This window comes from Sitodiplosis mosellana, unplaced genomic scaffold, assembly GCF_009176505.1.
Source record: "Sitodiplosis mosellana isolate CC-2019 unplaced genomic scaffold, AAFC_SMos_1.0 Smas_scaffold_1, whole genome shotgun sequence".
Lineage (NCBI taxonomy): Eukaryota > Metazoa > Arthropoda > Insecta > Diptera > Cecidomyiidae > Sitodiplosis > Sitodiplosis mosellana.
The window spans coordinates 7,934,858-7,960,733 of NW_022595244.1; the positions used below are offsets into that span (position 1 = coordinate 7,934,858).

At 38.4% G+C, this 25,876-nt stretch overlaps 6 protein-coding genes across 6 annotated transcripts; 3 read left to right on the forward strand and 3 right to left on the reverse strand.

Annotated features, from left to right (window-relative positions):
• The first annotated feature begins 1,946 nt into the window (after nt 1-1,946).
• Nucleotides 1,947-6,468, forward strand: LOC129578155 (uncharacterized). The gene is made up of 2 exons (XM_055466321.1): nt 1,947-2,449; nt 2,649-6,468. Exon 2 carries the CDS (start codon nt 2,675-2,677, stop codon nt 6,227-6,229), a length of 3,555 nt encoding a protein of 1,184 aa, XP_055322296.1. The 5' UTR covers nt 1,947-2,449; nt 2,649-2,674; the 3' UTR covers nt 6,230-6,468.
• A 104-nt stretch (nt 6,469-6,572) lies between these two features.
• On the reverse strand, nt 6,573-10,740 carry LOC129573506 (leucine--tRNA ligase, mitochondrial). Its single transcript, XM_055454031.1, has 8 exons — nt 10,544-10,740; nt 10,249-10,461; nt 9,963-10,158; nt 8,409-9,455; nt 7,952-8,320; nt 7,606-7,841; nt 7,308-7,541; nt 6,573-7,215 (listed from the first exon to the last, which is right to left on the reverse strand). The coding sequence occupies exons 1-8, from the start codon at nt 10,643-10,645 to the stop codon at nt 6,955-6,957; spliced, it is 2,658 nt and encodes an 885-aa protein (XP_055310006.1). The 5' UTR covers nt 10,646-10,740; the 3' UTR covers nt 6,573-6,954.
• A 44-nt stretch (nt 10,741-10,784) lies between these two features.
• On the forward strand, nt 10,785-15,566 carry LOC129573567 (39S ribosomal protein L30, mitochondrial). The gene is made up of 3 exons (XM_055454216.1): nt 10,785-10,998; nt 11,078-11,207; nt 11,329-15,566. Exons 1-3 carry the CDS (start codon nt 10,856-10,858, stop codon nt 11,614-11,616), a joined length of 561 nt encoding a protein of 186 aa, XP_055310191.1. The 5' UTR covers nt 10,785-10,855; the 3' UTR covers nt 11,617-15,566.
• LOC129573510 (polyphosphoinositide phosphatase) lies at nt 11,638-15,191 on the reverse strand. Its single transcript, XM_055454046.1, has 8 exons — nt 14,851-15,191; nt 14,623-14,778; nt 14,217-14,558; nt 13,493-14,110; nt 13,236-13,416; nt 12,952-13,160; nt 12,774-12,870; nt 11,638-12,635 (listed from the first exon to the last, which is right to left on the reverse strand). Exons 1-8 carry the CDS (start codon nt 14,926-14,928, stop codon nt 11,743-11,745), a joined length of 2,574 nt encoding a protein of 857 aa, XP_055310021.1. The 5' UTR covers nt 14,929-15,191; the 3' UTR covers nt 11,638-11,742.
• Nucleotides 15,210-21,850, forward strand: LOC129573499 (UDP-glucose:glycoprotein glucosyltransferase). The gene is made up of 16 exons (XM_055454018.1): nt 15,210-15,566; nt 15,660-15,895; nt 16,015-16,451; nt 16,534-16,703; nt 16,817-17,226; nt 17,328-17,761; nt 17,838-18,479; nt 18,575-19,181; nt 19,255-19,372; nt 19,446-19,566; nt 19,727-20,040; nt 20,125-20,656; nt 20,770-21,003; nt 21,156-21,235; nt 21,331-21,431; nt 21,514-21,850. Exons 2-16 carry the CDS (start codon nt 15,682-15,684, stop codon nt 21,711-21,713), a joined length of 4,614 nt encoding a protein of 1,537 aa, XP_055309993.1. The 5' UTR covers nt 15,210-15,566; nt 15,660-15,681; the 3' UTR covers nt 21,714-21,850.
• LOC129573513 (carboxypeptidase Q-like) lies at nt 21,829-23,931 on the reverse strand. Its single transcript, XM_055454062.1, has 4 exons — nt 23,549-23,931; nt 23,357-23,474; nt 22,580-23,099; nt 21,829-22,520 (listed from the first exon to the last, which is right to left on the reverse strand). The coding sequence occupies exons 1-4, from the start codon at nt 23,779-23,781 to the stop codon at nt 21,913-21,915; spliced, it is 1,479 nt and encodes a 492-aa protein (XP_055310037.1). The 5' UTR covers nt 23,782-23,931; the 3' UTR covers nt 21,829-21,912.
• Between the last annotated feature and the right edge of the window lie 1,945 nt (nt 23,932-25,876).

Genomic DNA, 25,876 nt, shown 5'->3' on the forward strand with positions numbered 1-25,876 from the left:
ACACAGCCCCGTTGCATGATGTCGATGGCATACAATTTGTGGAAAACCTCAAATAATCGTTGACCCGATTTTCATGCTCAAAATCAATACGATACAATTTCAGTTGCAAACTGAAACAGCAACAACAACAACAAGGAGCGAATTAGTCATCAAAACATACTGATTACTATCAAAGACTAACGGAAGTTTTTTTTCTTTTGGTTCTATTTGCCTTCAAAATTCGCTTTGGCTTTTCGCATAATCCAACTAAGCATATCGAGGCAAACAGCAGTTTCGAAAGTCAATAAAAATGAAAACTACGACAAATTGGTATTTATTACACAAAAGGAATAGTATGGAATAACCGTTTTTTTCCATTTGCTATGGGAATGACAACGACAGATAAAGTTCAACGATAAAGCTTACCACGGGCAAAATACTCCAAACATCGAGAAAAAAATGAGACCCCTTTGTGTTGTTTTGTGTATGTGAATATGTTTTTCGCTCTGTTTTTTTTTGTTTAAAAAGGCAAACAAATGGAGGGAAAGAGAGAGGTAGAACGAAAGAGAAGAAAAAACTAACGAAAATATAACAAAAATAACACTCGCGATAACTATGAGTAATTTGCTATAGCAATACACCCTAACCTCAATAAACAAGCTCAATTGATAACAACGAGAGCAACAAACAATTGGAGTACACACAAGCGCAGACACATCCAAATATTTATGCAAAATAGTTGAAGTCACTGGTGTGCACTGAGAGCAAGTGAGTGAGTGAGTTTGAGCCGCAATAAAGCGGGAAAAGAATAGAGTAACATTGGATACCATCGACATTTTGATTTACCACCGAAACCAAATCCAAAATTCTCACACAACACACATACACACACACACACACACACACAGAGAGAGAGAGAGAGAGAGAGAGAGAGAGAGAGAAACTCGCACCCGAATTTAAGTTCGTCTAATGTTTCGTGTTTGCGTTTGAGAATGTGTGTGTATGTTTATTTGATGGTGTGCGTTTTGCAGCCACACATTTTGGTTTCAAGTTTTCCGACGAGTAAATATTTGCATTATAAATAACTACTTCAGGAAAATTAGTTTAGAAAATTTCATAATAAATGTGGCAATGCATTCGTGTTTGTACCGTTGCTCGTCGCTTGAATGAACCAACGGAACGAATGAAAATTTTTGCTTTGCCAACAGCAACGACACCATTTTCGTTAAGTTCGTTTATTTATTGTGCTTAGTTTCGAACCGATGACGACGACGGCGACTTGTTCCTACCTATGCTTTTGCCAGTTTCGTCCATATACACGGAGAAGAAAAAGAAGCATAGAGACAAGAAATACACTAGTCGACTCTCGGTGTTTTCCACGAGTAAATTTATTGCTTGCCTGCTCGTTCACATACGAGCGTCAGTTGTACATAAATTTTTTCACTGGCAAAAGCGGACACGGACAAAACATTGAATTACGAAACGAGGAAATCATTGTCAAATTTCCAGTGCATCGCACAACTTGCACACAGCGATTTGCATAAATGAGTAATCCGACAGCAAGAGCAGCACTAGCAACAACAACAAAAAACCCAGCAGAAAAAAGCGAAAGGAATTTCACGAACATTATTTTCGTTATTTCACCCGTTTTCACACACACATAAAAACACAAAGTGTACGAGGAGCCAGCATACATCGATAACATTGTCTTCAACATCACGTTTTCTTTTCGAAATCATCGTTGATAGTAATACGAAATTAAGTGGAAATAATCGCAAACGGTGCAAGAAGAAAAGAACTAGCTTTACATCATATTTGCCATCGCAGCCCACCTCCTCCTCTATCGGTGTATGATGATGAGATTCATCCTAGTGGAAAGTGCAACAAGTTTTCGATGAAAATATTTGAAAAAAGACGAAAAGAACAGGGAGAAAGAGAGAGAGAGAGAGTGAGAGAGAAAGAAGAAAGCGGCAACGTCTTTAAAACTGTTTTAAAAGTCGATTCAGGAGGAGGTGAAGAGAAGTGAGACTGAAAGTGAGCTGTAAAATCCGAATGAAACAAAAAGTGGCGTTTGGTATGCAGTTTCAAAAGAAAGAAGCACATTTGCTTTCTTTTGCCATGTTAAAAATCTGAATCAAATTGCACACAATCAAAATAGAAGAAAATTTTCTACGAATCAAAAAAGTGTTTGGTACATTTCTTTGGCGTCGTGGTATCAAAACGGTTGTCAGAAAAAAGGAGAAGAAATAACGAAGCGCAAAAATGTGAAAAAAGAAGACGAAGAAGTAAAAAACGAGAACATACAAAACCTTTGAAGTTGTAAAACGTGAACAAAAGCGAAAAGCGGCTAAAGAATTGACTGCTATTTGCATTGGGAATTTGTTTGTTCGAGTAAACGCTGCGATTGTTCCTTTTCGACGTTCGGTCTATGTGTAGCATTACTGCAGCAAGAAAGAAAAAACCATAATCGGTAAGAGAGCATTCCTTGTTGCATATGCACACAGAGCAAAAGAAAGCCATTTTTTATGTGATTTCATTTCCGAAAGGCTGTATGTGTACTGAAAAAAATCATTCCGAATATTTGCTCAAATGTTTGATGGCATGTATTTTTTTCCGTTGTCCTCACACATTTTTTTCTCTCTTTCTTCACTTTTGTGCAGCAGCAGCAGCAGCAGCAGTGCGCATTCCGTTTCTTATGCAAATGCCAGCGAAAAGTCGTGGAAAATCAGCAGCAGTCAGTGATATAAATTTGTTCAATGTAAATGCCGATGTTGTGCTACCATCAGCTTCACCATTGAAAATCGAGTCAGTTGTTCCGCGACGCAGTAAAACTCCCACAAGTCGATTTCTGCAACGTTCATACAGCACATTAAATCTAAGATATTTGAATACATTGATAAGTGAGAATCATCAGCGTAAAAGTGGTGTAGTTGATCCAAAGTCAAGACAATCGATAAAAAATGGCAGCCGAGCTGTTGCGACAGATGGTGGCGGTGGCATCGGAGGAGGCAAACATTTGGAGGCTAGTGAAAATGGTGTGGCACTCAAAACGATATCGCCTTCGTCGAATGCCACGAATCCGGGCAACGCAACGAGTGTTCAGCACGGTTTCTGGCGCATACAAAGAACAGCAAAAGAGAAGGAAAAATGTCCCGATCGCATAAATTTGGATAGAAGAGGTCTGGCCACATTGCCGCTAATTGTTGATGAGCCAAATTTGCGTTTGTTATCGCTTCAGCACAACCTAATCAATAGTATCTGTGTACCTGCTTTGAATCTGAACAACAACAACCAGCATGCGAACGGCGACAATTCGTCACTTATCACAGCCGTTGAATTTACGAAAAAGACCAACACAAATGCAGACCAAAATCAATCGAATAAGTTGACGAAGGCGATGGTTGTGAACGGTGGCAATGGCAATGTCAGTAGCAACGCTGGTCCTGGTCAACGTTTATTGCGTACACAATCAATACAAAAACCGTCATCATCATCATCCCGTACGTTGTCACGTAATTTTTCCATAAATTCAAACGCAATCGGTCGAAATCGGCTAACGACCAAAACTATTGACCCAAATCACCAAAATGCCGCTACGAAAAATACGCTCGTACCAACAAAATCGGCGCTTTTGCATTCCAAAGAAAAGTACGTGCTCAAAAAGGCAAATAGTGTTGTCAACAGTTATTCGAAGCACCTCGGTCGATTGATTCAAAACCGCTACAATGGCACGACAGCAGCCAGCCGACTAGCATTAGGCTCAAGTATTAGCAGCGATTCAACGCCGGATATTGAACTGCAGCCCTCGACCGACATGCTAATGATAAAAAATGACCCGTTCAGTGGTTTTGCGCAGTGTTTACAGCATTTAGTGTTTTTAGATCTGACGGACAATCAAATTGAACGCATCTCATGTTTGGATGGTTTAACGAGTTTAACGGTACTTTTGTTGGGTAAAAATCGAATTAGTGACATATCGGGAGTGGTTTCGGTGAAAACAACGTTGCGTGTACTCGATTTGCATGGCAACAAAATCACATCGATCGCACAAAAAATATGCCAACTACATGAGCTAAAATCACTTAATTTGGCTGCAAATAGTCTACGCCACATACAAGAGGACGATTTTAAAGGTCTGATCCAATTGAAGGAATTAAATATTAAACGAAATCGAATCAAGAAAATCAATGGATTCGATGATTTGCATGCGCTCGAACGATTGTGGATGTGTCACAATGATATTGAAAAAGTGAACCATTTGTCGTGTTTGAAAAAAGTGCAGAATTTAAGGGAAATTACCATTGAAAACAATCCCGTGTCATTGGCCGGCGATTGCATATCATTTTTGGTGTCGCATTTGAAACGGTTAACATCGTTTAATCAAATGCAAGTGACGGACCAAGTACGACGGGCGGCAATGGAATGGCGCAAAAATAGAGAACTCTATGATTCCAATCATTCTGAATTGAGCAGTGATATTCGCCGTGAAGAGATTATATCAAATGCACGCACAAACTGGGAATTGCTTCGATCACAGCAACCGCAAAGAATTTCCAGCCATACTCAAAAGCCGATTAACGGCACTGCAATGCTACGAACCGCAAACGATGCCGTTGACGTAGAGAGCAACTTATCGGAAAACGTTATTATTGATCGGAAGGTGATTCGGCAGAAAACGCAAACGATACGAAAAAATCTACGGAAATCGGTGAAAATGCGACGGTCTTTATCACAGGATAATAATAATATTAATTCAAGTGCAACAAACGAATTCCATTTGCCGCCCATTACACCGAACGTTTCCGAGAATGTGATTCAGGTTGAAGCGTCCATCATATCATCGGAATCAAGCGTTGGAGTTAATGTCGACTCAACGTCAAGCCATTTCATAACCGAAACAGAGGAAAGTGCAACGAAATTCGATGGACTATCGCGAATAGCTAAGGAGAGCACGGTCGAAGTGGAAAATGCAATAGAAACCGATTTCCATGTTGATTCGAATGGAAATAATCTCCGTGATGCTTTAAATCAATGTGAGATTGAACACGAGCCAGATGTCGTATCAAATTTAATTCTGTCTGAAAAGGCGACTGGCGATGTCCTTGAGCTGGATGCGTCGGCGAACATAATCCCAAATGAGACCGTTGAAAAGGATCCGGTCATTTGTGATGATCCGGTGAAAAGCTTAATCGAAAGCTCTGCCCATAATAATCTCCCGTCAGAGAAGACACTCCATCGCACAAAAAGCACTGTGAAAAGGTCATGTCAACATCCAACGCTGCAACGTTCACAAACAGCACGAGTGATAAACTTGATTTCACCGATGCCAAGTGCGACGGCGGCAGCATCATCGTCGTCGTTGACCACCGTACAAACACCAAAACCACCAAAGCAATTGGAACGCGAACGAGAACAAGGTGGTGACTATCTTATCGAAATCTGTGGCCGTTATTTGAACGTTTATGGAAGCGGTGCAATAAAGTTCATCGATCGTCAATGGAATGCACAGAAGGCGAACGATGTGCACACATTGAAATTTAGTTATGTGAATTTCAATAATGTCGCTACGATTTTTGGGAAAATCAAAAATCGCTTTCCAAATGCCGAAAACTATGCATTTCGCGAGACGAATATTCAGTTTTTTGGCCAATTGAATGCGTTGGCCGAGCTTCAAGGTTTGAAATCATTGACAATAGACGCCGAAGGAAATCCGATCAACTCGAAAGACTGGCGATCTTATGCGGTCTACCGCCTATCTCACTGGGGGCTTAAGATAATCAACGATATTGAGATTACAAGTGAAGAAATTGAAACCGCCCAAGCAACATACTCCGGTCTATCGGATTTAGTGTTATGGTCATTGCCCGAATCTACAATCGAACCACTGCTGCTACGCCTTAATTTAGAGGAATCATGTACTACAATCGAAAAAATTAAACCGAAACAATGGCTAATGAGCGCTGATTTGTCACTGCGTTCAGTTGTCGGCAAAGAAGCGCTTCAGTGCAAATTATCTGCACATAATCCATCGAATCCGTTCGTTCAAGAAAATGAAATTCGGAATCGTGGCCGATATTGTCTGTCAACCATGATTGAAAACACCTACAATGCCGTAGAGAAGTTACAAAAATTGGAATCCATGTGGCCGGGCATGTTGCTCGATCTCGTTAAATCGACGCTGCTCGACTATGCGCAAATGGATGCATATCTTGAACATTTAATGACCGAATCGAGTACAACGGGAAAGTAAACAGTCCTTCACAAATAAGAGATTTTATTTATTATTGCGTATATTTTTAATAAACAGACAAAGAAACAAACAATTTTTTGCAACATCTTTTGAATTTATCGAGAAAAAAACAAATACTTGACCCAATTTCTACTATTGCAGCGCTGGAGAAACTTGTGCAGAATTTTGTTAGCAGTACCTAGTAACCTGTGAACAATGTGTAGACCAAATTCATAACAATTCCAATGGGAAGACAACAATCATCTAAAATATGCACACGATACAAAAGAATACCTGCAAACCAAACCAAACCACACTCAACGAAATCCCTTCTACAAAAACCAAGAACCAGTGAAACAGAAAATTCTCAGCATAACTTTCAATTTCCGATTTTACATATTTTATTTCAACAAACAAAAATTCGTTACACCTAGGGGTATATTTACTTCATTGACACGTATTGACAAATATTCACAGGCATTTGCACTGTGTTCCGTAGTCTTATTGTTGTTGTTTTCTTCTGTTGCTTCGTCTCGTTTGTGGCGAGCAGGAATGATAGTTGCAAATACGCACATTTTATTGACCATATTTGCATGCATTCACAGCTAGTTATTCAGCGCATTGACACGCATTGACGCGTATTGATCCAAACTCGGTAGAATATGCGATTATTTACAATATTTATATTTTCATTTACTCATTTCTTTCCCCTTAGCGTTACACTATATCATTCAATTTGGTATCAACTACAATTCTTGGATAGCTTCGCTATTTAAGTCATCCAAATTTTTTCGCTTCTTTTTCTTGTCTTTTTTCTTCTTCTCGGTGACTATAACAAGCGTTGCACAGTGACCGTTTCCATATTTGAAATATTTCTTTTTGATGGTCTGTGTTTGGAGCAGTTCCTGGAATGAAGTCATTTCATTTGCCCTTTGTGTGAGAAACTCTTCAGTTATGGTTTCTGGGTCATCTTCTGTGCGCCGAAGAATGGTTTTTGAGTTGTTTATCTAAATTGAGTGAAACATTGAAATTGAGAACATGAAAAACGAGTTTGGAAGAATGAAAAAGCATCATGGAAACGATGAATATTAGGACTTACTCTAATAACTAAAATATCATCGATGTTTTTATCAACAACTGGCCAATTTTGCTCTAACACGTCTTTGTCCCATCTCAAATTTACTTCGTCCACATCGATGCGGTTTGGTACGGCCAGGAATTTTGACCAACATTCAGACGCAAACAGTGGTGCAATCGGTGCAAACATAATAAATAGGTTAGCCAAAGCGCGTTCATACTGTGAGTTGTACTTGACTATTTGCTTTGGGAATTTCTGTGAATGTAAAATTTGTTGCATTTAGAAATGGTTATAGCATATTGATTCGAATTAAATTTACCCTCAACTCATCGGTGAATTCTTGGCATTCTTTGATTGCCGAACTGAAATGTGCATTCGAATAGAAAACGTCGGCTCTGGATACACTTGTATTTCTCAATTCAAACAATTTGAGCTCCTCATTATCATATTCGCCACTCTGTTCGGGCTGGATAATTGATTCGTCCGTTCTTGCTTTGTTAAACTCATTCAACAGCAGCCAAACCCGATGCTGCCAGTTTAAAATACCCGGGAAAGCTGTGCAAAATTTCACCAGTGTTAATCATTCTTTTTTCAGTTTACCAAAAATTTCTAAAATTTCTTTAGTTCCTTTAATTTGAAGCTATTTAAAATATTCTTAGACTCACTCTCTTTCGACCAATTGCGTGGGCTTCTTGGTAGCACATCGGCAAGCATAATAAGTCTTATTGAATCAACACTGTACTCATCAAATAATTCCGATGGATCAACACCGTTTTTCTTTGATTTCGACATCTTCTCCCATTCCATATGAACCTTCATTCCTGTCAACGTTTCCTCGGCCCGATTTTGCTTCTCATTCAAGATATTCACTTCGTCTTCTTTGATGTAGCGACCATCGTCAGTTAAGAAAGTGCGACCATTTATCATTCCTTGAGTGATTAGACGTTTGAACGGTTCACTTTTGTCGACATAACCGATTGTCTTCAGGAAATGCATGAAAAACCGTGCCATGTACAAATGCAAAACGGCGTGCTCTGGAATGAACGAATTCGATTGGAAGTTGAAAATTTCGTGATCAATTGGAAAGCAAAATAAAAAATTTATGCAACAAAATGTCCATACCAATTCCTCCAATGTACATATCAACCGGCATCACCTTTTTAGCAAGAGATTTATCGAAAATGGCCTTGGTATTGTCTGGATTCAAATATCGCAAAAAATACCATGAGCTATCTACGAATGTATCAAAAGTGTCTGTTTCTCGTTTGGCATTCAAATTTCCACATTTATGACATTTGACTGTGTACCAATCGCTGCGTTTGCTCAACGGAATCGGTTTATCATGTTCATCAAACGTAGCCCCAGGCAGTTCAACTGGCAATGATGCTTCTGGTACTGGAAGTGTGCCACATTTTGAACAGTGAATAATAGGAATTGGAGTTCCCCAGAATCTCTGCCGTGAAATGAGCCAGTCTTGAAAATGCGCACTTACGGGATAACCTCCGATTTTCATGTTTTTCGCCTTTTTCAAAACGCTCTCACGATTCTTCTCTTCCGGCGGCTGATCTTCGAAACTAATCCAAAGTTTATCGACTAAGTTTCGATCAATTTTGTTTACAGCTGGCACATCGATGTAAGTTTCACAATGTGGTTGATATTCGAGCTCATCAAAAACGACTAACGGTATTAAGCTTCCCTCTTTGAAGGGATTTTTTACGGCGATATCTAGCACAGCACCACTTTCACGGCCCTCACTCAAAAAATGATCCGATTTAATTGCTATGAATCCAGGGTTCAACAATTGTTCTGGCTTCTCCGTCCACACGGTAATCGTTTCCATTTTTTGTTTGTCACTATCCACATAAAATAGGTTGAGATGAAAATTGTAGCCCGATGATTCACCGAACCAATTCTTTTGCATTTTAATTACTTCTTCCCAATCTTCAAGTGACTTATCATCCAATCCATCGCTCAAGTCTTTCGCGAAATTTGTAGTTCGCAAAAACCATTGTTTCAGCAGCTTTTTCTCTACTCTAGCACCAGATCGCCACGAATGGCCATTCTCATCGACCTGCTCATTTGCCAGGACAGTTTTGTCGACTGGATCCCAGTTCACAAACGCTTCACGCTGGTATGCCAATCCTTCTTTGTGCATTTGCAGGAAGATCCCTTCGGATGAAATGAAAATCAAATTGAAACTGATTCCACTCAAATTGAAATAAAATTAAATGCAAATGGTGAAAAGAGAGAAAAGTCAGGCCGCGCTAGCGTCCTATCTAAATACATTATAATGAATAAGTACAAACTAATACATATGCATTTCTACTATGAATACGTTTCATGCTATGTGTTTTAATTTCATTTAATTTTGGAAATTGGAAAAAAAATATTTCTCGACAAAATATATTTTAAAACATCATTGCAATAAAAAAAAAACTTCCAAGTAAAAATGAATATATTGATATTGAGTACGAAAATTCGGTGAAATCGGTGAAATACTTGAATCAAACATAAACGTTTGAAAAACGTACGACGCGCGCCAAACCATAAGTGATGTCAAAGTGTATACAAAGAGTGAAGCAATAGTGCGTTTAATGCTATGTGCTATAGTGTCTCTGTTGATGTTGATCGCTGACGTTTATAGTGGTAGAGAAAAGTTATTAAAATTTCGCTTACACTGTGTCCACTTGTAATATTTCGGATCACACGTTGACAGTTCACGTTTCCAATCAAACGAAGCTCCAAGCTGTTCCAGTTGCTTTCTCATGTGATCAATATTTGATTTAGTCCAGTCACTCGGTGAGATTTTCCTTTCGATGGCTGCATTCTCGGCGGGCAAACCGAATGCATCCCAACCAATCGGATGTAGCACCTGGAAATTTTTTCGTCATTCAATGAAATCTTTCACGAATATCATCGAAATTTGTTTCAAATAAAAAAAGTAGTCGAGTTAATAAATTACATTTTTTCCTTTGAGTCGGTAGAAACGAGCGATTGCATCACTTATTGTGTAAACTCGAACGTGACCAAGATGCAAGAATCCCGATGGATAGGGAAACATGGGAACGACTACAAATTTTTTGTCTGGTTTCGATTCATCGAAGCCTTTTTTCTGGATTTTATCACGCCAATGATTTTCAATATTATGCTTGATATCTATGGTTAATTGAGTTTGCTGCAAGCAAAGGCAAAAGAAAACGGTTCAAGTGAAAAAAAATTGTGATTCTTGAAAGAAAAACAAATATTATGAGACAAACCGTGAAGTTCGTGCATCCTTCTGTCGAGTACAAATTGATTCGGTGGCGTATCACGTTCTGACATCGTGCCAAAATCGATGTATTCAATTGCAAAATTCTCATATCTCCTAAAAACTCTGATCAAAACATTGAAAACAAATCTTCATTCCTTCTTATCGTGCACCGGACTAATGTCATTGCCAAATTTTTTGTGTGTGGTTAGGTTTTGACATTTCAACTGTTGACATATTACCAAGTTTCGTTGAGCATGTTGACAGTCGTGTATTTTCAGTGGATTCAAAGGTGAAACAGAAGAAAATCCTAGTTGCCACTATGAACCGAGCATTTTTGGCTCCGCTTCAGTTCCAGAAGCAATTTATACGGACTATGCTGCTGAGGCAGCAACCGAACAAAAAACACGTTTACAAAAAAGTGGGCAATGGCAAAAGATTTGAACGTATCACATACTATGCACGGTAAATATTATTTTGAGGTTATGTCAAGGTATACAAAATCAATAGATGTATTAAATTTTTCAATATTTTCTTCTCATAGTGACGATTTCAAAGAACCGGAACAAATGTCAGAACCACCAAAACTGTTTCGCGTGCAACGGTTTGCACCACTTGTACATCGAATCTATTGGGAACGGAAAATCTTATTCGATCTCGGGCTAATAAACGATGTATGTATCCAGATGTCAATTAAAGATCCACATGAGAGTCAAAGTCTCAAGCATTTATTGCAATTTTCCTATTCATGAAGAACGATTCCTTACACTTTCTCCTTTTATTTTCTTCCCACAGACGAAAGACGTTGCAATCGTGAAGAATACACCCGAAAATAATGTTCTGTTGTGGAAAGTGAAGCATTTAGTTTCAGTTGAACCAATCACATTCCCATACGGTGAGCCAACTGAAGACGATGTCAAACACACGAAATTGAATGAGAATGGCGAATGTATCGTTCATAAGAAGATTGGAATCGATGAACGGCGTGTGGAAGAGGCGGAAAAATTCATCAAGGATCCAAAACGATTGGACCAAGATACGCTCAAACGTGAAGCATTGCTGCGTTGGGTCAGAAGTTATTAAACTGTGCAGACTTTATGAGAATTAGTGTATAATATTTGAATTTTATTAAACAGTTCAATGGAAATTCGATTAAAATTGAATAAAAGTTGCGTATAAATTGAACAAAAAACGGTATAATTTGTTTTTTTATGTACGAATACTAATATACTTTTCGATAATATTAAGATCGCTCGTGGAAGGAGATCGATTGTATACTTGATCTGGCAATTCGATGTATTTTTCATAAGTGTTGATTGATTCCGCTTTGACCTGTGGCGCTGTCACTTGTTTATAGTTATCGCTACCATAATCACCTAGTGAAACTACATTGACCATTCGCTTGTGTCGGTTGTGCAACGGCTTCTTGGGATTGTATGTGCTCATGGCAGCATTTGACATCAGTACTGTGCCCATTTTGGCATATTGTTTGTATTTGGCCATATCAACTCTGTTGGGTGGTTTCAAACTGGTTTGGTACACTTCAATCATTGGTGGAAACATTGTGTTGAAAGTGATACTTTTTGATGGCGGTTCACTGTCCTCAGTGCCAACGGAAATGTTTTGAGCGGTTGAACTCTCTAAAATCGAATCATCTTCCGACGATGTACCTTCGTCTGAACTGCTTGAGCTATTTGTCGAGCCAGTTGAACTTTGACCGGTGAGTGATGGATTCTTCAGAATGCCACGACCTTCACTGCGTCGCGTTGCCGGTACAAATGGACTGAAATTCGTACGAAATGTCGGAGTGAAACATCTTGCCATCAAACTGATCGTAAACGCAATATTTTCCTCAAATGACGTCCACTTGTACGGAATGTGATAGCTCGAGTAATAATCTATCATTTCCAAGTCGCGTGAATGCACACGAATCAATTCATCGACCATTTTGTTGCTATCACATGTTGAATTTGGCAAATGCTTCAAAATGAATGGACTAACCCATTCGGTTAATGGTTTTGATTTTTTCAACTCCGTTTCGATATCCTTTTTGGCATTGTGCATGAAGTAATCGGTCGACAAATCCCAAATCGGAATGTTTTCTGGCAATAGGAGAGAGGAAACAGAAATTTGTTCAAAGTTGAGAATTGGAAAAATGAAGTATTTGGATAAAAAAAAATGCAGCGCGAGTGTTTCTTGCTATTCAATGTGCGTTGAACGACGGAAAAAAAATTACCCACCTTTGTTTTCTAATGGTATGAAGTAACCCAAAAATATGTTCATACTGTGTTGTTTTTCTGTATCGCTGAATGTGTTTGAATAATACCGAGATAGTGTCTATATTTCGTGAGAAGAACAGAGAGAAAATTTAGATCCTGTAATGAATTTTGGATTCCAAATTGAATGCGGTATACTTACTTGCATAAAATCATTGCCTTGTGATGTCCATGCAGCCGTTTTACGATACGTTTTAATCCGATGAACAAGTTGAGAGCCACCATATTGTAAAGCCAATGTGTCACCATGATCTTCATACAAACTCTCGAGCATTGTAACGCAGTCTGAATCAAATTCCAGCTTCGGTGGTGCTTTGAGAAACCCAAGCCGATGGAGCTGATGGGCCAATGCTGTATATTTAATTCAATAAGCAATGTGTTGAAATATACATTGTAGAGGTTTCATTGCCAATTTCAAGTGTATACCTGTTTTCCCGATGGCAAATTGCGCTGTATTCGTTCTGTCCAAGCAGTCAACACAATTAACTCGTACGATACCAGTTTGGAATGACACATCATTTGAATCTTTGAAGAACAGACCGGTTTTTTGCACAAAATTCTCGGCAAATTTGGCCAAGCTGCCCATAACATTACCGCCATGACTTTTCTTTGTGATAAAATAAAGAGGAAAATTATTTATGGAACTGAAATTTTATTTGTGCTTGTGTATCAATATCACTTACTCTAGCCATATCAAAGTGATGGTACTTGATATTATGCTGTGGTGGCAGAAACTGATTGAGATAATTGATGGAGGTGGTCATATCATCGGTTAGAATACTTTCATGGCGTCGTCTTTCGCGCTTCTTCACAAGATTCAGTATGATGATTGGTGCACCAAAATCGAATAAAAGTCGTGCATAGTGTTTTCCCGCTGTTATTGCATATGGATCAGACAAGTCAAGGGATATTGGTGGTTTTGGCACCATTTTGCTTATATCTTGTGACCAATGCGATGGAATGGAACCTCTCATTTGAGTGAATGAACACATACGGTGACCATCTACAACGATTTGCTCTGATTCAACCTCGTTTGCCACATCGCCAGCAAAATTAGCGCCTCTTTTCAAGAATCTCGTACCAGCAAAACGTGTACTTCGACGGGCTATCAAACAAACGTACACAGACCGACCGAAAATGCTGATGTTTGATTGTGAGAAAAATCCATGGATCACTTCGACTTGCCAGTCACGATTCAAAATCACAGACATCGGTTTTAGTAGATGTGCATTCCATACGAAACGCTTACGAGACACACTTCGGATGGCATACTCCATTTTTTCATTTCGATAGTTTTTTTGCTAGAATTAGACAAGATCAAAAACGATTGAAAAAATGCTTCTCAAAGTTGATTTTCGTGTTGGCACAATGATGAATATTCTTTAAAATACACATGAACATCCTTACGTATGAATTCCAATCGGGTAATGGTTCCTCATTTTCAATATCAGCATTTCCAATGAATCGTGGCGCTGATAAGTTATGCTGAAGAGTTTGTGTCAAATCGTAACTGTAACTAAAGTAAAAGTTGCTGTTCAAATCGATGTTCGTGAACATTCGCAGGTATCGTTGTTCTAACGGATGAGTTTGCTTTATCGATGGCTCACACACACGTATCATAACCGTGTCTTTGATTGTGAAAATTATGTGTTTTCCAATAACGCCACATTTGGTTCGCTTTGTAATCAGAATCATGTAATAGCTTTCCATAAAGCGAATGAAACCCAACACACCGTATGCACTGATTTTCTGGATGGAACAAAACAAGGTTTTACATTTCCATTTACGTTTAATTGACTCAATAAACTCTTACCTTGCACTGGCCCAGTGTGCCGACCAAAGTTCGAATGCCTCTAGCATCATACTCACTGGGATATTCATGGAATTTCAGCTCAGTGGCAGCGGTTCGGTCTAGTTCCAAGCAGCGGAACTTTGTCTCACGGTCATTACTGCCGACCAGCAACAAACGCTGAATGAAAAATAAGTTGAATGTTAAATTACTAATACCTGGAAAATGTTATGAAAAATGCTCAATTATTACCGTTTTCGTTTCATACAAGGCAACCTTTTGGATGGCACTGTTCACGGAGTGAAACGAGATGTTATTACTGTTATTCATTGTTTTGGAATAAATCTCAAGTTTTTGGGGAGTATTCTCATGACAGCAACACTGACAGATTCGTGTCTTCAGCACATTTGAACTCCAACTATCGTTAATCACTCAGACATTGATTCGTCAAAATGCTTCGCAATAAATATTTCCAAACAAATTGTACACAAAAAAAATCAATTTATCGATTTTGTTACATTTTCAATGCAACATAAGAAAATATGAAAATCATCATCATTAGACTTGATTGTGTTTGTGCTGAATAAGATGTGAAGCTGTCAAAAACAGTTGTTCACCAAATGTCAAATGTGTCGCACGCTCATTGGTCGGAGCATTTGACAGCCAGATACGGCAAAGCATATCGTGTCATGCAACAATAGCGTTAAATGACACCGCCAAATGAAGAAGAAAAAAAAACGTATACAAGTTGTTCAAGACTACCACACAAGCATCGCAGCGAGTTACATGCAAGCCATAGAGAAGAGAGAAAACAAAAACTAGAACAAACAAATAACGTGAGGTGCGATTTTTCATTTTCGTGTATTAAATTCGACCAAAATGTGGTATTAGATACGGTAGTCGTGTTAAATTTCTAGTTTTTAGTCAATTCTTAAGAAAAAAAATAGTGAAAAGTTGTATAAATATTGGTAAGTAATCCGAACACTTGCGTACATTTGTTCAAATTAAAACATGTATATTTTTTCGGTTCTTTATACGTGTTGTTTTCTTTTTGGTTGCAGAGAAAAAGTTCAAATTTTAGCAATGAAGCCTCTTTGGAGCTTAGTATGTTGTTTTTTATTCGCCGTTCAGTCATTGGCCAGTAAAAGTCATCCCATCACTACGTTACTCAATGCAAAATGGCATACAACACCAATTTGTCTTGAGATCTCTGAATTTTTATTCGATGAAAGTCCAAATTTATACTGGGATTATGTCAGCGCTTTAAATACACTACCGCAACAGCTTCATGAATTAGGTATAAATAAAAACGTCTCTAGTAATAACTCACATTCTGTTGATTTATACTGAATTTTGAAGAATGTCAATAATTCTTATGCGATGAAAATTAATTTCTGTTGATTCAATTGCGTACAGATACCGATGCAAAGGTTTACAAATCGGCTGTGTCCGTTGCCGAAAAGTTGATTGGCCCAATTCAGTTGTCATTATTGAAGTTGGTGCTCTCAATGCACACGATGTCACCACGAGTGCAGGCTCATTTCCAAGTCGCCCGCGAAGTTCTCGAACAAGGTGATTGTAAAACCGATATTTTCATAACGATTGGCAGCCGTGTCGCTTGCAGCCTCGATGAACTTAAGAAGGGATTGGAAAAAGCCAAAAACGCCGATAAACAGGATCAAAGCGATGATATTTACAGTTTTGATCACATCTACCCTGGCAGTGAAAACAATACCATTACAGCCATTTTGTACGGTGAAATTGGCTCAAAGAATTTTAAAACATTTCATGAGTACTTAACGAAACAGGCTGAAAGTGGACTGGTGAAATATGTTTCCAGACATTTTGTCAGAGTAAGTACATTGCCGCAATGATGGAAATAAATGAACAACCACAGCAAAGAAATGTAAACAACATTTTGATTATTTCACTTAGGATACCGGTTTGAATCGTGTTCGATTGTCCGGCTACGGTGTTGAGCTTTATCTCAAATCCACTGAGTACAAAAGCCAGGATGATTCTCCACGTTCCGATGATTCCACAACCATGGACGATTCGAACGATGTCGACAACGAAGTTGAAGGTTTCGATTTTAAGATATTGAAGTGAGTACTGTGTGACATTTTTTGAGAGTATTTACCACTTTTTGGAGTGTTGAAAATTGGTTTTTTGTTTAGTTCTGACCTTTTTAAAAATAAAATTCGAATTTTTATTACAGAGATCGCCATCCAAGCTTGGCTCATTCTTTGGATCGTCTTCGTAGCTCACTTCTGGAGAAAACCGATGAAATTGCACCATTAAAAGCATGGGAGTTCCAAGATTTGGGTTTACAAGCCGCCGAACGTGTTGCTCAAATTCAAGGCGAAGAAGCTTTGCAAATTTTGCAATTCACCGCTCAAAATTTCCCATCTCAAGCCAAATCATTACTGCATGTACGTGTGTCTGATGATTTCAAAAAGGAGATGAAACATAACACTGATGTTCTGGGCAAAGAATTGAACTTTCAACCACCGGATGCGGCGCTATATGTGAATGGACTCTATTTTGATGCCGAATCACTCGATGTTGGCAATTTGGTCGAAACATTACGGGGCGAGTTACGTGTTTTGAGCGGTTTACATAAATTGAGTAAGTTTTGAAGAAAAAAAATGTTTTGAATTTAATTTTTCGGGCGAAATTTTTCAATATTTGTCAAATGAAAATTCTTCAATTGTTCATTTTCTCTACAGAACTTGAAGGATCGGTCGCCTCAGATTTGCTTGCATTGGATCTCTCACAGCCAGACAACATCGAATTTGCCGTTGATATTCGGGACTCAGCCGTCGCGTGGATCAATAACATCGAAACTGATGCGAAATACCGCACATGGCCAGGAACAGTTTATGATCTGCTTCGACCATCGTTCCCAGGCATGGTGCGCAGCATTCGTAAAAATATTTTCAATCTATTGGTTGTGATTGATCCAATCAAACCGGACGGTCGTGAAATCACCAAATTGGTAGAGAGTTTTGTGGTTCACTCAGCCCCGATTCGTGTCGGTGTAGTTTTTGACACAAGAAAAGCGGATGCAAAATCAGAAAAGGTCTATCGTTCATTGATTTGCGCATGGAACTATATCAACCAAGTAAAAAAACCACGGGATGCACTTTCTTTCTTAACCGATGTAAGTAACAGCATATTTCTATGGAGACATGTCCATTGCTTGATTTTTCGTTGTATTTTTTTCTCTCGTTATCTAGCTCTTTGCTTTCCATAGTTCCGATGAAGATATCAGTTTGAGTACGATTCGAAAACAGTTTGAAAAATCAGCAAAAGAATTGAATGCCGAGCAGGTGGATGAGGTACTGGGGGAGGATTCAGACTACGATTATGGTCGTCAACTTGCCACTGAATTTGTTGAACGTCTTGGTTTTGAAAAATCGCCACAAGCCCTCTTGAATGGTGTTCCACTGGAAGAAACTTTGTTGAATGAAAAGAAATTTGAAGAAGCTGTCCTGTCCGAGGTGTTAATGGCAACGGTACCATTCCAAAAAGCTGTATTCAACGGTCAATTGACCGATGATATGGATGTTGTTGATTACATTATGACCCAGTCAAACGTAATGCCACGATTAAATCAACGGATAATGACAAAAGAAGATGCATCGTTTGTGGATTTCTCAGGTGAACCACACAAGAGTTTGGAAAATATCAAATTGTTGGCACAATTGTCGGCACGTGACATGACAGCGACTTTGCTACACAACTTAAAGTATTTCACCACGAAAAATTCGGAGGAGCGTGCATTGGGCAAGAAAATCAGTTTTCTCACCATTTGGATTGTGACCGATGTAACGACTGAACAAGGCGCTGAACTTCTTAAGAATGCTCTTTTATATATGGTAAGTGGGATCAAGTCTTTTATCATCGAATAATAATTCATCATTTGCATTTCAAAACACAAACTCTCTTTCTAAATTCCATTTTCTCCGTTAAGAAATCAACATCTGGCATTCGGGTGGCATTCATTCCAAACACAGAGGGTGTTGCAGTGGCTGATCGTTCAAATTTGAATCGTTTAGTATGGTCTGCCGTAAACACTTTGCCTGGCCCAGCCGCAACAACAACCGTTTTGGAATGGTTAGAGAAGAAATCAACTGAAAAGGTTATTCCGTCCGAAGTTAATGAGGTTCTCTCCGAATCCGAGCTACACCTGAAAATGTTGCGTGTTTACTCTCAACGAGTCTTACAGTTGAAGGCATCACAAAGTGCGGTTATTTCAAATGGAAAAATCCTTGGACCATTGAACGAGAAAGAAGTATTTGTCGCTGATGATTTCGCTTTGATCGAACGTTTGCACAGTTTCTTGCACGGTGATAAGATTCGGGAGGCTTTGAAGAAATACGATGACATCGAAGAGTCAGACAGTTTGAGCACAGACGATAGCGATTTGATTATGAAACTCATCGGTTTATTGGTACCTCGACAATCACGCACTCGTGTTTCAATCCCATCGAACATTCGTGACTCTCATACCGTTGTGAATTTGCCGCCAAAACAAAGCAATATGCCATATATCGAAGTGTTTGCCGCCTTGGATCCAGGTAATTAATTGAAGATGAAATGATTTTGAGGTGTAAAAGCGAAAATGTAATAATGACCATTTTCATTTTATAGCATCGCGTGGCGCACAGAAATTAGCACCAATTTTGATTCTCTTGAGAAATGTGGTTAATTGTAATATGCGTGTCGTTCTCAGTGTCATGGAAAAACACAGTGACATGCCAGTAAAGAAGTATGTTTGTCAAGCATTCAAATGAATGATTTTAGGGATTTTAATAATTAAATATTATTTGAATTTATTATAGCTTCTATCGCTTTGTCATCGAGCCGGAACTACAATTCAATCCCGACGGTAAATACACTCTCGGACCATATGCCAAATTTGTTGGCCTTCCAAGCAGCTCTCTGTTGACACAAAACTTACAGGTTTTATATATTTTGTGGTTCTCTTCTTTTTAAATTGATTGACATGGATCATTTGTGTGAATTTCACACTTGAATACTTAAAATTGAATATGTTCACTTAAATCATTCAAAGAGTGACTTTTTATTAAAATCATTCTTATTGGTCGATATTTTCGCTTAGGTTCCTGAGAATTGGCTTGTTGAAGTGGTTCGTTCGGTGTACGATTTGGATAACATTAAGCTGATCGATATCAATGGTCCCGTGCACAGTGAATATGAGTTGGAATATTTGCTCTTGGAAGGTCATTGCTTCGATGCAACGACTGGATCTCCACCACGTGGATTGCAAATCACACTAGGAACTGACTACAAACCGGTTGTTGTTGATACCATTGTCATGGCCAATTTAGGATACTTCCAACTCAAAGCCAACCCTGGAGCATGGATTCTGCGATTGCGTCACGGTAGAAGCGCTGACATTTATGATATTACCAAGTAATTACTGCAATTAAGATATTTATTTGCTAGCAAATTTGTAGAATGAGCTGTATAAACCATAATCTTGTCCATGATTTTCAGTGCTGATGGACCCAACAGCATCCACAGTCCAGACGGAACTCGCGTAATCATCAGTTCATTTAGATCTCATGTGATCAAACTTCGTGTAACAAAGAAGAAAGGAAAGGAGAGAGCTGACTTACTTGCCGATGATGATGAAGCAAACTCTGGCATTTGGAATTCGATCACAAGCTCATTTTCAGGCAGCAATCCAGATGCAAATGAATCAGAAACCATCAACATCTTTTCGGTTGCTTCGGGTCATTTGTACGAGCGTCTCCTTCGGATTATGATGCTTTCACTTATGAAGCACACAAATAGTCCGGTAAAGTTCTGGTTTTTGAAGAACTTCTTATCGCCACAGTTCATTGATTTCCTGCCGCACATGGCCAAAGAGTACAACTTCCAGTATGAACTCGTTCAATACAAATGGCCTCGCTGGTTGCATCAACAAACCGAAAAACAACGAATCATTTGGGGATACAAAATTTTATTCTTGGACGTGTTGTTCCCATTGGATGTGAAAAAAATCATTTTTGTCGACGCTGATGCGGTAAGATTTGGATTTTTGTTATATGAAAAATATCATGATTAAAACTATATGTCTTGAGGCTTTATTTTTAAAATGCTTCTAATCATTTTAATGATTGCTTTTCTATGGTTAAGATTGTTCGAAGCGATATAAACGAATTGAACACAATGGATTTGGGTGGTGCTCCATACGCTTACACGCCGTTCTGCGATTCGCGCAAAGACATGGATGGCTTCAGATTTTGGAAACAGGGTTACTGGCGCAACCATTTACAGGGACGCAAATATCACATTTCAGCATTATACGTTGTCGATTTGAAACGATTCCGAAAGATTGCGGCTGGTGATCGACTACGTGGTCAATATCAGGTAAGAGACAGAGAGTGAGAGATAGAAAGCATGAAATTCGATAACTTTTACGTTGTTCTTTTCTTTGAACAATCGACTAATCGCTAAGAATTGAAAAATCAAATCCCATTTTACACAATCAATAATGACAAATTCTTGTATAATTCTTGTAGGCATTGAGCCAAGACCCGAACAGTTTGTCAAATCTGGATCAAGACTTGCCAAACAATATGATTCATCAAGTTGCTATCAAGTGAGTATCACTTTGGATCAATCCTGTTTAGCTACGCGCTGTAACTATCAATGATAGTCTATGATTATTAAAATTAATTTCATCCAAAAATTCAGGTCATTGCCGCAAGAATGGCTTTATTGTCAGACATGGTGCCATCAGAGAGATTTTGCTAATGCTAAAGTTATTGATTTATGTAACGACCCACAAACGAAAGGTAAGAGAGCAAAATTGAACCAAATCTCCTTTCAATCCAAGTTAAATTTTTGATACAATTTCATTTTTTTCTCAATTTTCAGAGCCAAAACTCACCGCTGCACAACGCATTGTGCCCGAATGGAAGGATTATGATGCGGAAATCAAAAACCTACTGAACAGAGTACAAGATCAAGAGCATGAAGAAGAGGTGATCGAACCAGAAGAAAATATTCCAACCGAAGCCGAGTCAAAGTCCAAAGCGGATGACAGTGACGACAAAGCTAAACACACTGAATTGTGATCATTGTTTGTTTTAAGTTTCACATTCTAAGTTTTAAATTGGATGCTGACAGCATCATGCTGTACACATTTTGTATGTTCTAAAAAGCAAAAAGTAAATCAAAATTCCGATCCAATTCAAGGGTCACAGTGTCAAAATATTCTATCTGTTTTTATTTGCAAATCACATACACATCAAAATAAAAGCCAAGAAGTTGATTTCAATTGTCGGTCAAATCTTTTGGCATGTCAACACTCAAATTTGCAATGACATATGCTGCGCTGGCGAATAATGCTGTGTTTTTATCTAAATCATCTGGGTTTTCAACGAGCATACTATCGCCAGCCGAGTGATGGTAGTAAAAATACTTTTCGTTCTGATTTATTAAACTCGCGCCGGGGAAACCGCGATTCACCCATTGTTCAATATCTGGTCCTGCATTGATGGGCGTATCGAATTTCGTTGCATTTAATGGTGCCATGAGCTTCAATACCTCTTTAAAGATGCATTCTGCCTCTTTGTTGCCACTGAAATCTAAGCCAAGTGGTGTGAATGTACCCATGTCACTTTCAATAAAGAAATTAAACTCCTCATTTTCTCTGCTTCTGTGTTGTTTTTCATATTCTCTAGCTCCAATGATACCGAGCTCTTCAGCCGTCCATAGGATGGCACGAATTGTCCGCTTTGGTGGTTTCAAATTCAATCGCTTCAATAGATGCAATGCTTTCCACGAGATGAATGCACCACCACCATCGTCCATAGCACCAACCCCAATATCCCAGCTGTCCAAATGGCCTGAGACGACTACAACTGGAGTTTTTGTCTCACCTAAGAACAGAATGAAATTAGTTATGGAATGGGAAATAAATTAGGTAAAGTCAATTCACCTGCAAATTCAGCGATTGTGTTACGGGACACGACATCACCGAGGTTTCGATCATCCATTTCTAGGTGAAGTGTGATTTTTTCACCCTTTCGATACAAACGCAGCATTGAATACGCATCTTCAACAGTAACAGCGGCTACGGGAATTTTATTTTTAATATCAGCAGCATATGTTTGCATTCCGGTGTGCAGCGAACCGATTGAATATGGTGTAATTGATCGAACTAAGGCAGCCACAGCCCCTTTGCGCGATGCAACTGAAGCCGCTTGAGAGCGATACTTGACAGTTTTACCATATCCTTGCCATTCGGGCACAAACAATACAATTTTTCCCTGTACCTCTGATTCAGGCAGTTTGTCAAACTCCTCAAAACTCTCAACAGCAACAACATCCGCGAATAAACCACCTTTCAATGTGCCGACGGTATAGCCAAAGCCACAAATATTGATTTTTACCCGTTTTGGTGATAACATTTGACAATTTTCATAACCTCGTTCCCAGCGCGGTACCGTAGCATTCTCCTGGAAATTTTGCAAATTTGCTTAATACATTTTGGGTCATTATATTTGTTAAAATTGTACAACATGTCATATTCGAACGATAAACCGTACGGATTTTTTCCTCTTCATATTTGATATTCGTTTCGAGGTATGTGAAATACATTGTGCGTGTGTAACACCGATGGACGAGTGTATGTATACAGAGTGGCGAATTGGCATGACGTTTATGGGGGTGTAGCAATTCCACCAAATGGATGAGTATTTGCAAATTTGCTTACCGTATGTACATTATCCAGTCCGGCCTTTTTCAATTCATCAACCATGTAATCAATTGTGTTCTCTAAATTCTGTGACCCCGCTAGTCTGGCACCGAACTTATCTGTCATTTGTGCCAACCTACGAATTTACAAAGCAAATAAAAATGTGTTGAATAAATTGAAATGTTCCTATAATTGATTTAATCAACTCACGCATCCCATGTATCGCCTGAGTATTTTCCATTAACAATGGCACTTGTGATTTGATCGACGATCGGTTGATGTGACTTGATTTCTTCGATAAGTTCTGATGTTAGGCTGGAACATTCTCCATCGTCAATACTATTCGATTGCCAATCCAAATCTCTGTGACTTTCAATAACATATCTTGCAAATACCGTTGAAGTCAACGCCAACAAAACAACCAAAATGACAAATTTAAACATTTTCACAAATATCAAAACGAACTCGTAGTTGAACACTTCAATCTTCCAACAATTCACATCCACATTTTATTTCAGACTAAACACGACAAATCAAAGTTGCATCTTTTCGAGCGTTGAGATAATGGTGAAGTTGGCTATTTGTTTACATCATATTTGACACTTATCTCTTTGTATGTATTGGTACTGACCGTTCAGAACTAACTTAATCAGTCACACTTGAATAAAATTCGTTACAGCTCTTGATTAAATTCCGATGCAACAAAAAAAATTATTAAAAATAGAAACACAATTGCAACTGAAAGCGAGACAAGCGATAACACATTGTGACAACTTTGACTATAGCCATTGAGTGTTAGTTAATTGACTTAAATTTTATCGCCCGCCACTTGTAATGATTATTATAAAACAAATTTGAAGAATAACGGGTAATCAATTTAAACAATACCATGCAATGGTTTTATAACAGTTTTTTGAATCATCCAATGCAATTATCATATAACAGTTTATTACATATGCCAGAATTAAGTTATACATTTTTTTAGAAAAAAAACATAGAGAAAAATTGTTTTTTTTGATGCTCTAGCATCTCTCCATCCCATCTACAATTCAGAAATGTAATGCAATTGAATTAATCATATCTTTTCCCCAAAATCAGTTGCTAATTGAATGCTCGGCAGTCATCACGGGTCATTGGAGGATACCGTAAGATCGTCTCGTAGCAATTTCATGGTGAGAATAGAATCTTTATAATTGTCTTCAGTGAAATTATCTGATTCTATGAGGGCTGGAATTCTAAGACATTCGACAAAATTCGTGCGGAATTATTTGTTCCATAATTACGTCGAAATCATCTACGTCAAAATAGATAGCTTAGAAGAACGCTGTTACTAACTGCAGAATATTATAGTATATCAATTGAAACACAGCCGCATTAAGTGCTTAGAAATGACGCATGCATGGTTTCTATCGAAATTGAACGAAAGCAAACAAACTCTCCGATAAAAAGTGCAGACGCACGTCCAACGCTAGATATGACGGGTATTGAGTATCAATCATTCCTCGCAATAAAATCAGGAGAATGCAGCTGTTGACATAAATGCAGACAGTTTCAATGAATTTTGCGAACAAATGAAACGGTCGCTCCTTTTAAAAAATGAAAATGTTCCTTTTAAGCATAAACTTTATATTCACCACAAATATGTTGGGCTGGTATTCTAAGACATTCCACAAAAATTGTGCGGAATTATTTGTTCCATAATTGAAACTATATTGGAGTGAAAGAGAGATTCCACTATTCATACCCACCCCCGAAATTATGCCGATAACTCAAGGAAGGGTAAAAGGTGAGAGAATAATTTTGATGGTGAGTAACTAGAATTAATGATGTTATTTTTTAATCTATTAGAGGATGACTCTTAACGCTGAATTGAGCCAAATGGTAAGCAAATTGGTATATTTTCATTTGCTTCGCTGGAAAATAAAAGCCATTCACGATTGAATGCAGAATAGGGAATTTTTGAAGCAAAAAAAGTGTTTTTATTGCGAGTTGAAAACATTCTCTGAAGCAGGGTCATTTTTCGACCTTTTGGACCCATCAGACAGGATTGAGATAAGTCTCAATCGATTTTCCGTCAAAAATTACGTGGAAATAGAATCATGACAGCCCATTATATGTGGGTTTTCTATGCCACAAATGTGATTTTGTAAGCAGATTTCGACCATTCGTTTGTTCTATGAAGAAAAGTCAGTTTCGGACCAAATTTATAGGTAAACTGATGTGAAAAAGGTCGTTTTTTCATGTATTTTGACGAAAAAATAGCAGTTTTCTCATATCAAAATGTCGTAAGAGGCCATTTTCGACCATTTTTCTCACAAAAACGCTGGAAAATGACATATGATTCACCTGCCGAGGCCAATTACACGGATCTAACCATGGTATTACACGGAATTTTATTTTCACATCTGAAGCGGTGTAACATGGGCTATCTTTTGACGCGAAAAAACATGCCAAAAAACCCCACTATTTTGAGATATTTAACATTTTATACTTTGAACCCATTTTTGGAGGTTCCAATGGGGCCAGAGAGGATAGGTT